Here is a 13,551-nt window from a genome sequence, read left to right on the forward strand (position 1 = left end):
AGCTGCACCTCGGCGCCCCAAGAATCAACAGCCACGTGCAGCTGCACACACATGGCCTGTTTATCCATTTGCCGATGACGTTGAAGCGGCCGCCGGAGGTGTGAACGTGTCAGCAGGGCTGGGAGCCGAATCGCTACTGATCTGTGAAGACACATTAACATCCGGATGAATGAGATTTATGGGAGGATTGGCTGATGGAGACGCTGATGAGAACCAGCTGTTGGGAATATTTAAATAACCCCCCCCCCCCCCCCAAAAAAAAAAAAAAAAAAAAAAAAACACAAGACAAAACAACAGTTTATCACTTCCACATGGTGGTAAACTGTTTAGAAAAGTGTGACAACAGTGTAGAAAAAGCCACTGCCAGTGTTTTAAAAAGATTGAGTCTGTTTGTGAGCAACTTGTTTGAGATTTTTGAGTTTTACCCTCTGTGATCTTCAGGGTCACCGTTCGGTGGCCCCGTGTTAAGCTCGGAGTGACTCCTGCGGATGTCATTGGAGAGATGCGCCACTAGATGGCGCGGAACTATCACGTTTGTTCCATACGAACGGCAGACTCGAGGGTGGGGGGGGGGAGGTCAGCGAGATGTTGAGAAAGCTCCGTCCTTCCTCATTCTTTAGGCTAACAGCACATTTTATCATCGGTAATAAGAAAAGTACATTGTGAAAAGCAACAGTGGCACATTATTGTGTGTATTGTGTGTTCTGTATTCTGTGGTTGATGGATGGGTTCAGTCACTTCAGTTCAGCTCCAGGAGAGTTCAGTTGTGAACTGAACAGGTCACGCTGGTGTGTTTGCTGATCCATCTCTGCCATTTGTTTGGGAATGTGATTCTAATAAAGTTTTTTTTTTTTTCTCTCTCTCTCTCTCTAACGAGAAATCAATATTAGGCCATATGTGAAAGTTATCCACGGCATGAGAATATTGAAGCGCGAACAATCCTCCAGATGATGTGTGTTGTTTGCCAGATGAGCCAACAGTCTATGAATTCCAGTCTGGTGTTAAATCACGTCCTGACTCACGTCTATAAGCGTCTCCTCCCGGAAGATGACACGCGGGTTGTTTACAAACATATTTTTAAAAAAGAAAGACGTCAGTGGAGTGTAACTTCAACCGGGGGCGCGGGGTGGCTTTTTTACCGCTCACCACACGGTCACTCACACTCACGCTCCCACACACTCACATACGCATACACACAGCAGCATAACGCGCGCGCAGCTATGCGCGCCCTCGGATGAATGGCCCCGCCCCCTTGTCAGCGGGGCGGCCCGCTGGTTGGAGGGCTGCGTCGGGACCTTCAGGAGTGCGAACGACTTTAAACGGAGCGACGCGGAGGTCCTGCAGCCAGCACAGAGCAGTCTCTACTCTGGATTGTAGCGGATAATCCTCAACTACTACTACTACTACTACTACTACTACTACTACTACTACTATCACCAATACTGGCATAATGAAGTCTCCAAAGCTGAAGACTCAAGGTAAAAGTTCTGCTCCCCCCATCATTATCAGAATTAATCATAAGAAATAATAATACATTCGTTGTTTTTTTTGTTTGTTTTTTCTGGCATGCTATTGGAAATGTTCAAACAAAAATAAGGCGTTTTGTTGTCGATTTAGCATTTTTGTATTGATATTATCAATTCATCACCAGTCATTTTTCCAGTCCGTTATCAGTTTGTTTATTTACTTATTTATTTTAGCGTCAATCAACATGCTGCCTTTCAATCAAAACGGCTCAGCCTTATGAGAGTGCTGTATTTCCCTTTCCTCCTTCCCCCCCTGCAGCGAAGTCCGTGGACGAGGAGGACCTGAGCGACGTGCTGTGCGAGTTCGACGCGGTGATGGAGGACTTCACGTCGCCGGTGGAGAAGCGACGCTTCCGGTACGACGAGCACCTGAAGACGATGAAGAGGAGGAGCAGCGCCAGCGTCAGCGACAGCGGCATCAGCGACTCCGAGAGTAAGTCAGATGTCTGCCGGTCACAGTGATGACCAGTCAGTCATTATTGGAGCTTTGCACGTTTTCACATTTTCTACATTTTATTTTTTCTCTGTACTGAAAACGTAAACAATAAATAAATAAATAAAAAGATCCAGTTTTATGTTGAACTACACAACAGCAGAGTTCAAAATAGCTCCACTTCAAGTAATAAAAACTGTAATAAATAATGGGTGAACTTTACATTGACACAAAAGTACTCAATAAAATATGTTTTTTTTTTCCAATGTAAGAAATAGAGTGTCACAAAATGCGGGAGTAAATGTAAAATGTCGGAAAGTCAGACAGAGAAATACTCAACTAAAGTGCAGATACCTGAAAAATCCACTCGAGTACAGGAAAAAAGTATTTGTACTTAGTTACTTCCCACCTCTGCCTTTGTGCTGAAGTTCTGACGGACTTTTGGTGCCGTCTTTGTGAGCACATTTCTGAACAGTGCTGCATCTGGGACGGAAAGAAATCAGCGGTCACAGTCGGCTGTCGCTGTGCACACTGCACCTGTTCCCCCTCCTTGACTTTCTCATTTCGGTGCTACTCTTATACTTGGAAATATCGTCAGAGAACTTTGGAGAAGCGGGATGTGCTGGTGCAGAGCACGGGGTCGCACAGAGAGGCGGGAGATGATTAGGCAGTGTTTCTAACCTGAAGATGCTCCACTCCACTCCGCAGATCCACTCTAGGTAGACGCAAAGGAGAGTTTTATCCTACATCTTACAATGCCTCATCTCTCCTTCCAACAGGTGCAGAGTCACTCAACAGGAACAGCTTCAGCTTCAGCGACGAGAGACTGAACTCGTCCACTGTCTTCTCCCCCACCATGCTCTCACCTCCTCTTACATCACCAAAACGTGAGTCTCGCTACGTCACAGGTTAATAATATGTTTCGGGACGTGAATGAGTTACTCGCTTTGTCATTGGTCCGGTAAAGAAAAAAAGAGAGAAAAATAGTCTTTAATCAAGTACTCCCCGTTTTTGACCTGATTGGCAGAATTTGCAAAGCTGACTTAAAGCAAAGTTGAATTCATGTGTTCTTAATACGGCTGTCTTGGTTTTTATGCGATACTTACTTTGGACAAACTGGACCAACGATGTACTTTCGTTATCTATGTTATGAAAAGCAGCCCTTTGTGATGTCACAAAAGGCACTACTGTCTTTGCCAACAACTGCCACTAGGTGTTCACTCAGCCCTCTGAGACTGATCTGAAAAACAACTCGCTTTGAGCAGGAAATCAATTATCAGATTAATTAAAGTCATTGATTAATCAACTGCTGATTATTGATTAATCAATGATTAGTTAACTGCAAGCACTAAATTTGTTGTATTATTGAGAGCTGTTGTGCCATTTGGATTCTTATTCGGGAAGGTTGGCCTACTGGAATTTGGGACGACTAAATAAAGTTCTGAAACTTGTTCCATTTACACACCTACATTTGATGGTGATATATTCCACATGAGACTTGGTCATACTGAAACAATGTGCGCACAAGAGATCTAAAGTCTCCGTCTCTGTCTTTTCCTTTTCAGCCAAACTGGGTGACACCAAAGAACTGGAGGACTTCATTGCAGATCTTGACAAGACATTAGAGAGTGAGTGCTAACGCCCCCCCACCCCAACCCCCAACTCTTAGAACCACCCACCACCACACCTCGCGTGCTTGCACCACACCCTAGCAAACGGGAGCGTTTGGTGCTTGGGCGGCCAGCGCTGAGGAGAAGTTCTGATCAAGTCAGACCAGAGTTGCTCTTCTTTAGATTTCTGTTGAGATTATGACTAAGCAGGATTGTGCTGCATGGACCATGAGGCCTGCAGGGCTCCGCTGGTGGGAGCGACTGCCTGTCATCTGTCACTCAGATCCAAAGAGCACCGCATGTTGGATCCAAGTTTTGTCTTGTTCCCCGTTTTGAATTGAAACGCGGCGGACTTTAGCCGAGAGCAAACTCAACAAACGCAAACCGCGGATTTTGAATTGACACTTTTTTTGTTGTTGTTGTCGGGGCTAATTCTTTCCTACGGGGCTTGTGAGTGTTGGAACATGCAGCAGGGTTCGAGGAATGTGCTCCGGTGCAGACGTGAATTCCAACAGTAAATGTCACAACGTGCAATGACAGCGAATGTGGAGCTCAGACGTTTTTGCTCTTTTCCCCTCGGTTCCCTTTTTTTTTTTTTTTCTTTTGGGAAATTTGGTTTGTTGAATGTCCTTTTGGCTCAGCCCTCTTTGACATTTCTGGAAATTCAGTCAATCCCGTTGTGCGGCTGGCTGGCCGGCTGCCCTCCTGTCTGCCTCAGAGCAGCGTTTCCCAACTGGCGGGCCGCGACCCAAAAGTGAGTTGTGGAGCTGTTTTGATTGGGTCGTGGCTTCGTGGGCAAAAGGGGATTTTAAAATACATACATGTATAGAGATTGGGCATTTATTTTGCAGGATAAACAAATGAATTCTTTAATTTCAATAGCTGTGTTTACATTACAGCTTTTCGCAAAATAAAAGCGATATTTCTAAAAATTTCGACAAAGCAGAATTGCGATTTGCAGCTCTTTCCATTGAATGGTGTGAAGCACATAAGCCGTAATTCTCATTAAATCTCATCCCGCTAAACCCCACTTTGAGGAGGATGGAGGTACAAAACATTATGATATTAATCTGCATTTTGATGGTTGCGAAATTTCTCTCTTTGATTACTTAGAAAAAGAAATATTTGGGTATATGCGAAAAAAAAAAAAAGTGTTTCCATTTCTGACACTTTTGCGACATACCCCGATATCAATACGTCTGAAAAACCACCTCACGAGAGCGTAAAAACCTTTTAGCCATATTTGAGAGGTTTTCCGAAGTTTCTGTGTTTCCATGACCTGTTTTTTATTGCGATATTTACGTTTTGCGCAATTCCAGGGGTAATGGAAACGCAGCTGCTAACGTTCACTGGACATGACAGAAAGTGGGCCAGCGTTTTTATTTGGTGGAATTACTTTGGCGACTTCATCATGAGGGAAAAAAAAAAACTGTGGGTCCGAAGACTCAGCACCAGTTGAATGGCGTTTATTGGGGCTGAGTCGCTCTCAGAATAGAGAGGTGTTTTTCTAATCAGGTCTGTCTGTCTGTCTGTCTGCGCTCTCAGGCATGTGACCAGCAGGCTCGTAGTCATCCTGGAGCGAAGCCATGACGGAGTGCAGTGGATGTCTGGAATCCTTCCCTCTCCCACCACCACCACCACCACCACCCAGCAGGATGCAGCTGACTGGCATAGCAACGTTCAAAGAGGCTCCACGATGGCACCGGTTCCAGGCAGCAGCAGCAGCAGCAGCAGCAGCAGCAGCAGCAGCACTGCCCTAAAGTTAACCTCCTCCAACCCCCAGACCACCTGGCTTACCGGGCTGCTGGGACGGCTGCGCCGAGGGTCAAAATTAGCCGCAGGAAACCTGAAGACGCGAGTTTATCGGCAGACGGACTCTAGGAAATGAATGACGTGGAATATTTGCCGCAAGGAATCACAGGAACTGGTCAGAATCCCGCATCTTCCCACAGCATGGAGACCAGCTGACACACTCCCTCAACATCCACAACATGGGATTGAAGAGTATTTAAAAAAAAAAAAAAAATTAGCTTTTTATAACAGAATTATATTTGTAATTTTATAGAGCTTCTTATTTTCTTTCTTGTGAAATATATTTTTGTATGTCATGTAAATATGAATTGTTTCAGGGGATATTTGCCTTGGTTTTAACAGAGCTTTCAGGTGAGGTTTGACTCTCACTGACTGAAAAAGAAAATGCGGAGCAGTGCTTAAATGTGAACTAAAAAGTTAATCCATTTGATCGATATATTAAAAAAAAAAACTGGAAGTAATATGTGTATTTAATACAATTAATGCTTGCCAAAGTAAATATTAAAGTATGGATTACTTTTCTTTTGCTAACTTGAGCTTCTTGTGTTTGTTTTGGACATCACGGTGCAGACTAATCAATACCTTTGACATTATTTTTCAAGTAAAAAAAAAAGTATCACAGCAGTGTTAGAACTTGGAATACAAAAACTAACACAGGCAAAACTAAAATGACACCCAGGATGACATTTACACAACTTTAGATGGAAAGAAATGATTATAACCCAAGCCTGAGGCCTCTTAGCCGTCATTAGAGAAAGTTAGACCAAGCAAGAGCGGGTGCAACTGCGCAGGAAGGAGTGGGTGGCTACTTCCCCTCCTTATAACACACGCATGCACTTTAATTGCATCGGAAATAGGCCCCGTAAATCTCTTACCTTCATCAACCAAGCGCTCGACAAAACTTACGTAACCTCTGCAGCAACAGAGTCTATTTCCAGAGGTGCAGAGAGACGGGAGGGTGCGACCCCGTCCTGGTCGGGCAGCAGGTGTGGCTGCCGTCATCTTGTGTCGGAGGCACCCTTCTGTCTGCTGACCACTCCGGGGCTCAAAGGTCGCATGGTAAAGATACCCCTTTCCAAACTGGTGGCTCAGAGTGACACTGGAGCAGGTGCAAGAAGACAAGGCACTGCCATGAAAAAAAAAAAAAAAAAACAGCCTGAGAAATTTAAAGAGGACTTTACCAGTTGTCGTGATGGTGAAGTGATGTGGTGTAGTGGAGTATGAGGGTCTCTGCCCACCCTTCATAGAGTCTCCCGGGTGAAAAAAACAGTCTTGCAAGGTGTCAGACACTGACTGGGACACTGATCTTGTCCCAGATCTTGTCTTGAGAAGAACAATAAGAAACGTGATGCTGCTTTTTGGAAGAAAAAAAAACGTCTCAACCACGCACCCAGCCAGGTGCCGGGAGCTAGTTCAGAGGTGGGCAAACCTTTTGACTGATGGGCCACAACGGGTTCTAAAATTTGTCGGAGGCGGCCAGGGTAAGGGGCAGATGGATGGAGTGTTTTGGTGAGCCACCTCATAGGAGGAAAAAAGGTTCTTTGGGACGTGTAGAAAACATGTTGCTTTAACGTCTATTACAAAAGCGTTCCAACAAAACATGTGTCTTTGAAGCCCCACCGTAGTTAGTTCTTTATTGAAATGACTGTGAAAACACTGAAAAATGGATGAAATACAGCTTTTGTATGACTTAATTACGATTTATATAATTTCTCTTTAAGCTTGGCAGGCCGGATCATAAAGCTAAAAGGGGCCGCATATGGCCCCCGGGCCATAGTTTGCCCATGCCTGGGCTAGTTGCTAGAACCGGCCAGTTGGAGTTGGAAACAGATGCCGACCGAGCTTTGGTGCCGTTGCACTTTAAAAGTGATGTGATTATTTGTGTTTCTATGTCTTTGCACCACTCTTTACGTCGTTGATTGGAAAGATGTTGGAGAAAATGGCTTATATTTACTTCGCTAACGTCTTGTTGATGACAGATGAATGGATATTCACTTAAAAATGATTTATAACGCTGCCCGCCTCGTTCAACATCTCTCTACAGATATCCTGGATCAATCATCATCATCATCATCATCATCATCATCATCATCATCATCATCATCATCATCAATCTTGAGCTCCTCTGGAGCTCAGCTGGAGGTTGTTACGACAGTGCATGCACTACAAAACTCGAGGAAGCGCCCTTATTGATGAGAGCAGCAACCAAAACAGCAAACGAGTGCCTGACTTCAGTAGTTTGCTTGCAATAAGTGCATTCAGCCTGGTGAAGGGTGCTTGAAGCAGGTGGTTGAACCCCAAACTGCCCCTACAGATAAATCAAAGGGTTAAATGAATGGGTCATTGCTACCTTCTACAATTGCAAACCACTTGTATCATGTATACCACTACTACTCCTTTTCCATTGCAGCCACAAAGAACTTATATTTCAGATGAAATGTTTAGAAAAGAAAAGGATTTTATGATTGAATACCTACTTCAGTAATATTGTCGAAAAAATAGGAGGTTCATCCTTGAGTCCTTTGCCTGATCAAACTGAAATTGTGCACTAAACTAAACGCATCTAACCCTTTGCAACGTCACAAAGACTTGTATTGTTTCACCTCATTTCTTAAAACCACCTTCCGAGCACGTGGCAGGCCCAACAAAGCGTCCGTTTGAGCGAGAAGCTAAAATTGAGCATTCCTGTGGGAGGAGCCAAGCGCTGTTACTACTGAAAACTCTCGGGGCTGAATAAATTCTGAGTCTGTTCCATTGTCCCATCACACCTTCAAATCCACATGATTTAGCAGCATTCACGCTAGATGTGACTTTACTCTTATAAAGATCCGACCCTGAAATCGACTTTCTATAAAAAAAATCTGACGCCCACTTTCCCAACATGCGCGCCAGCTGCAACGTCAATGTCGATGGCAATTAGAATTACAACTCCTGGCCGCTCACTTGTACTGACCCCATGCCACCACGCAGATCCGCCCTGCCAAGAGCGAAGGTTGTTTTTAGGCAAAAGAAAAAGCATCTCCCACCCTGAGGGGACAATGTGTTGTGTCAACACGGACAACGTTGAACAGTGCCAGCTGTCGGAGGCAGAGCCATAGGACGCGCAGCGAGGCAGTGCCCCCTGCTTCCCTCTGCCAACTGTACAGAAGAAACAACGCCGAGACGGGTGTCTCCATGCCAGCTTCCTGACATCAGATTAACACAGTCTGGTATGCACTGATAGTGGGCTGGCTTGATCCACACTGTGCGGGACAGGCGACCACGCAGACGTGGGCCACAGTCAACTCAAAGAGTCCGAGGTCCCATTTTCACGATTCAATGTATCGACGCGGCGGCGGGTGAAATCAGAGGTGGGTGAAAATGCGGCTACGGCCTGGCTTTCAGAAAAATAGGCAGGTTTTTGGGCCACCGTAGGGGTCATCGATGCGGTTGCAGTTCGTTTCTAATATACAGGGTGTCCCAAACTTCAATTTTTCAATTTTAAAAGCAATTATCTTGAAAACTGCTCAGTCTAGCTCAGTGAAACTGAACAGTTTAGGTGTTGAACATCATAAGTTTATTATGGGACCGATTTAGTAAGCGTTCACTATGCGCACCACCTGTGACACGGCACACGTCAACCTGGTGTGCCGTGTCACAGCTGGGTGACTGTGTGCGAGCACATTCCAAGGCACAAAATGACTTCTCTTTGGGAGCGAACTGCATGGCTCAACCTGAAAACAGGAAAAAAATAAATAAAACGTTCAATATAAAATTTTGATCTGTTTCTATAAATTCTGTGAAAACTGGAGGTTATTTCGATAGGAATTGCCAAAATATGTCAAGTTCTTTGGGACACCCTGTATAACTGCAAACTACAAAAGTTTTGTGTTGTGGAAATGTGTGCATTTCTAACTATTAAGGCTGCAGAAGAGGCGGTTCATTTATCATTACTTTATTATTGCTATATTGTACTGTAAGAACTATCTATTGTGGTCATACATTCCGTATGCATTTCAGGGCAATTCAGTTCCATTTTAATTTCATCCTTGATACTGGAAAGGGGATGAAGAAGGAACAAATAAGACGGTACAGTCGTTGAAAAAAAAAAAAAGACACGTAGCAACAAATGATTGCTAGGATAAAACAATAGCAAATGTTTTTTTTTTAAATAGTAATGCTGTGTCAGCAGTAATATGTGACGATATTGTGCAATTGCAATGGCATCGCCATGGGGAACCCTTGAGATGAAAGCAGCTTAGCTAAAGAGCGGGTCAGCCAACCCGAACCCGAAGCTCTATCAAAGCGTACGGTTTTAAGATCACGAATAAATAAGGAGAGTGTGTCTGTCTTCTTGACCTTGAGTGGGAGCTGATTCCAGAAAACAGAAAAAAAAATTACATCCGTCTCAATTTTTCTTTTTTTAATTCTTTGAAACTACAGTGCTCATTGAAATAACCATGTATCGTAACTGGTGCCATAGTCCTCTATTGGATAACTGACTTGTTGGATGGTCCTATGAGCTCTACCAGATGGTACCTGACCATTTAGGGCATTGGATGTGAAGACAGAAATAAATAAATAGTTGTAACATTATCATTATTCAGGATTATTGAGGATTATTAAGCACTATTGAGGATCATTAGGAAGGAGAAAGGCGATAAAAACCTCCACATGAACGTAAACGCGAATACGGTCATAATCAGGGAAAGACACTGAACGTGTCATGCATGGACTACAGGAGCTTTGGGCTTCCTTGGGCCTCGCTAGAACGGTCATTCTATGAGTAGGCTGGGCAGCGACGCTGAGACGTGCCTCTACATCACAAAGAAAAAAGAAGTGCAAACATCCAAATCCCAGGTTTAGTTTTCTACTTACTGCTCACTCTGGCGTCCAGATGTCAGCGCTGGCGACGGGAGGTGCCTTCAGAAGCCCTTCCCAATGGATTCCCGGTGGTCTGTTCATTACTTGCCCGCGAAGAGATGACCTTTCTTCACAGAGTTCTTACACTTCTGCGTAAGTGCAGTGTCGGCGAGTCATCTATTACGAAGTAATCCACTACTGTAATTAAACAACTTTTTTTTTAGTAACAGAGTAATGTGACAGGGTTACTGTGGCAAAACTGGTAATTACATCATAATTACTCCATCAAGTAACGATTCCATTACTTTTCCGAAATATTTTGCAAGCTAAGCATGTCTAACCATCCACAAAATGTCTGAAATTTAGAAAGCGCAACCAAAAACAATGACGTCGCAGATTGGTGACGCATGCCATGTTATTGATATGCGACGACGCACCAAAACAAGCATGGCGGCGGCAAAAGAAAAAACAGCGATTGCGTTCGTAATTGGAAATACAAACATTGTTTTGAGTTCATCTCGTCTAAATGAAAGAATGTTGTGGTTCGTTGTACGGCATGTGCAGGAAACAAGGCGTTCTCAGCCGTTACTTTATCCTTTTCTAACTAAAGTAATTAGTAATTGATTACCGATGAAACAAAGTAGTTAAAGAAGTAATTAGATCACTTTCTAAAGGAGTAATCAGTAATCAGTAGTTGGATTACTTTTATGGAGTAATCCCAACGACACTGGTAAAGTTTGGTTAGTTAGTTGTGGGGGTCGGGAACAAAAGTGCTGTGACGTGCTATAATTTGAAGTTGAGTTTCCACTATAACGAGTCAGTAACATAATTATTAGGGAATTAAGTGTTATCAAGGCACTCCTCCTCCGTAGGAGCCCTTTATAACGCCGCCAGTGGAAAGGGATTCACTTGAGAGGTCAAACTTAAAGGAAAAGCCACATGAACGAGGACAGTTAGAAAGGCACGGTGGGCGGGTGCAACTCTCTTTCATTTCTTTCCTTTTCATTCCAAATGTTACAGCAACCATGTGTACTTACAGATAGAAAAAGACAATCTAACAGCAAAAAAATATCTCGCTCCAATTTTGAGATTTTAAAGTCGTCTGCATGTTTGTGCGCATATCAAGCGCCGCGAGTCTGAAAAGAGGCGGACAACAAGAAGCTATATTGTCGCTGCGCGGTAAGATGAAGCCTGCGCCGCAGGCTCACAGAAACGCGAGTGCGACTCTGGAAAGCCTCCACAATGTGGACAATGTGCGCGTTTGTTGGAGCACACAGAGCCCTGATGTTACGAGCCGGGGATGGCCTTACTGCTGAGTGGTAAAGTCAGTCGCAGGTGGCAGATCATTTCCGTCAGATCATTGTTTGGTTGCCAAGAGACAAAGTTTAATATGAAAAAAAAACAGGAATATCAACATTTCGAAACGGGTTGCGACACAAACACTGACGGGGTCGTCATGGCAGCAGGTCCCGCGTGTTTTGCTTCATCGTGAGGAAGGACTGTTCCGTTGCTCGTGGCGGCACATGACAGCCATGATACATGTTTCTAAAGAAAGAAAAGTGACATTAAAAAAAAAAAAAAAAAAAAAAAAAACGCCGACGTTGTCAGATTTCCCTGACGACGGCCTCAGTGTTGCTGTTTGCCTCTGCCGTGCAGGATCTAAAGTCACGGTGCGCTTACGCAACCCTGTTCTTCTTTTGCGTCCGGCTGAGTAAGAAGCGAGACTTCAGTGTCGTTCTTCCTACTCAGCCACGTCTCATCTGATCAGGTCCGACGACACCCTGCTGTACTTTACAGATTTTCACTGGGGGGGGGGGGAAAGCCAACGTGCTTCATTCAGAACCAGATCCTGATGTCAAGAGTGTACAAACGCAGCGCAGTACAAGACTGTAACTCACCGGCACAGTGACACTTTTTATTTGGAGTTTGCGTTGTCTGCGTCTGTGCGGGTTGTGAACTGTTATTTCATTTCCTGTCATTTCTTTTCTTTTCTTGTAAATTTTGATAATATTATTTTTTTTATAAAGACTGTTCTGGCCTTGTGGAATTAATCGGTTTCATCCGAGCCAATCAAAATTCCAATTGAACAGCTCCCAGTTTTGGCAGGTTATACCCAGCGACCAACAACGAGGATTTTTCAAAAATAATATTCCTCTCACCGTATAAATCATAGCGGAATGTGTTGTTGCCAGTGACGCGTCTGCATTTCCACATGGCTGCAACAGATGGTAAGTGACAGGATGAGATGCCGGTGGAAGCCTCTTGAATGAAGGTGATGATGTCACCCGTCTCTGAGGCTGCAGCGTTCCCAGCCAGTGTTTGGACACAGCTGTCCCCCCGCCCCCCTCCTTGGCCCGCCTTAAATCAGCCCTCAGCCATGTGTTCCTGGAGACTCGGTCGAGCCAAACTCACACACAAAAAAAAAGAAGAGGAAATTGGAACAAAGTGAACTGCATCTCAACATTTACGTTGACAATATAGGTTTCTGGAAATATATAGAGAATAAACAGTGAAGAAACACTTAATGGGGGGGGGGAGCGAGAGAGCAAGGGAGCTAAGGAGAGAACAAACTATTTGGCAGAGTAATTCTGGATTTCGGAAACATCAAAGAAAAGACAATCAGTTCATCTCTTTTAGATTGGAAACAGTCTCAGTGAGCACCGCAGAGCCCCAGTTGGAGCTACTGGAGTCAACGCAGGTCATCTCAGGCCACGTGAAACATACAGTTTGTATACGTTTAGAAGGGTTGGTTTTTCAGACCTCCTGCTATTATTACTCTGGAATCTGCATGTATTTTTTTAAATGATCATTTTCATAAAGACAATGTTTTTTGGTTGCACCCCTTTTCAGTTATTTTTCTAGGTTGACACGTTCCGGGGCCACTTTGAAGACTTTTGCGTTTGGCAAGTGCACCATTTGTTGCTCATATTGCTGTTCTTACCTTTTTTTCGTCGGCGTAGTGGGGTGTTTCATTATTCAATATTCACATGTCGAGTTAAGTTTACCACTGGAATTGGAGTTTTGTGCGTCAAAAGTGCTGGCTGCATCATTCGTCACAGCTGATTGCATGATATTGGTGCTGATGTGGGAATGGAGGATGTGCTCTTGGCGATCTACCTTAAACTTGACTCTGTTAGAATTGTCAAGCAAAAAGATTTGGATTGTGTTTAGCTAGCGTAAATACAACGTAACAACATACAAAAAAGTTTGTGTGTAGGGTGCTGTTTTTTTAGTAGTGTTTTACCTTACCTTCACCTGTTTTCTAGTACATTAAAATATGTTTAATGCTTAATTAATTATATAGTCATGGAAATAATGAGACATTAGG

At 43.9% G+C, this 13,551-nt stretch overlaps 1 protein-coding gene and 1 long non-coding RNA gene across 2 annotated transcripts; one reads left to right on the plus strand and one right to left on the minus strand.

Annotated features, from left to right (window-relative positions):
• Window positions 1-9: 9 nt before the first annotated feature.
• LOC142891338 (uncharacterized) lies at window positions 10-7,226 on the minus strand. Its single transcript, XR_012927263.1, has 4 exons — window positions 6,563-7,226; window positions 6,257-6,480; window positions 2,362-2,442; window positions 10-133 (listed from the first exon to the last, which is right to left on the minus strand). It is a non-coding gene; the product is annotated as an uncharacterized LOC142891338 (long non-coding RNA).
• On the plus strand, window positions 1,306-5,912 carry rgcc (regulator of cell cycle). Its single transcript, XM_076030796.1, has 5 exons — window positions 1,306-1,478; window positions 1,786-1,959; window positions 2,739-2,846; window positions 3,525-3,587; window positions 5,115-5,912. The coding sequence occupies exons 1-5, from the start codon at window positions 1,451-1,453 to the stop codon at window positions 5,120-5,122; spliced, it is 381 nt and encodes a 126-aa protein (XP_075886911.1). The 5' UTR covers window positions 1,306-1,450; the 3' UTR covers window positions 5,123-5,912.
• Window positions 7,227-13,551: the final 6,325 nt, after the last annotated feature.

This window comes from Nelusetta ayraudi, unplaced genomic scaffold, assembly GCF_046127955.1.
Source record: "Nelusetta ayraudi isolate G7.1 ecotype Tasmania unplaced genomic scaffold, CSIRO-AGI_Nayr_v1 ptg000031l, whole genome shotgun sequence".
Lineage (NCBI taxonomy): Eukaryota > Metazoa > Chordata > Actinopteri > Tetraodontiformes > Monacanthidae > Nelusetta > Nelusetta ayraudi.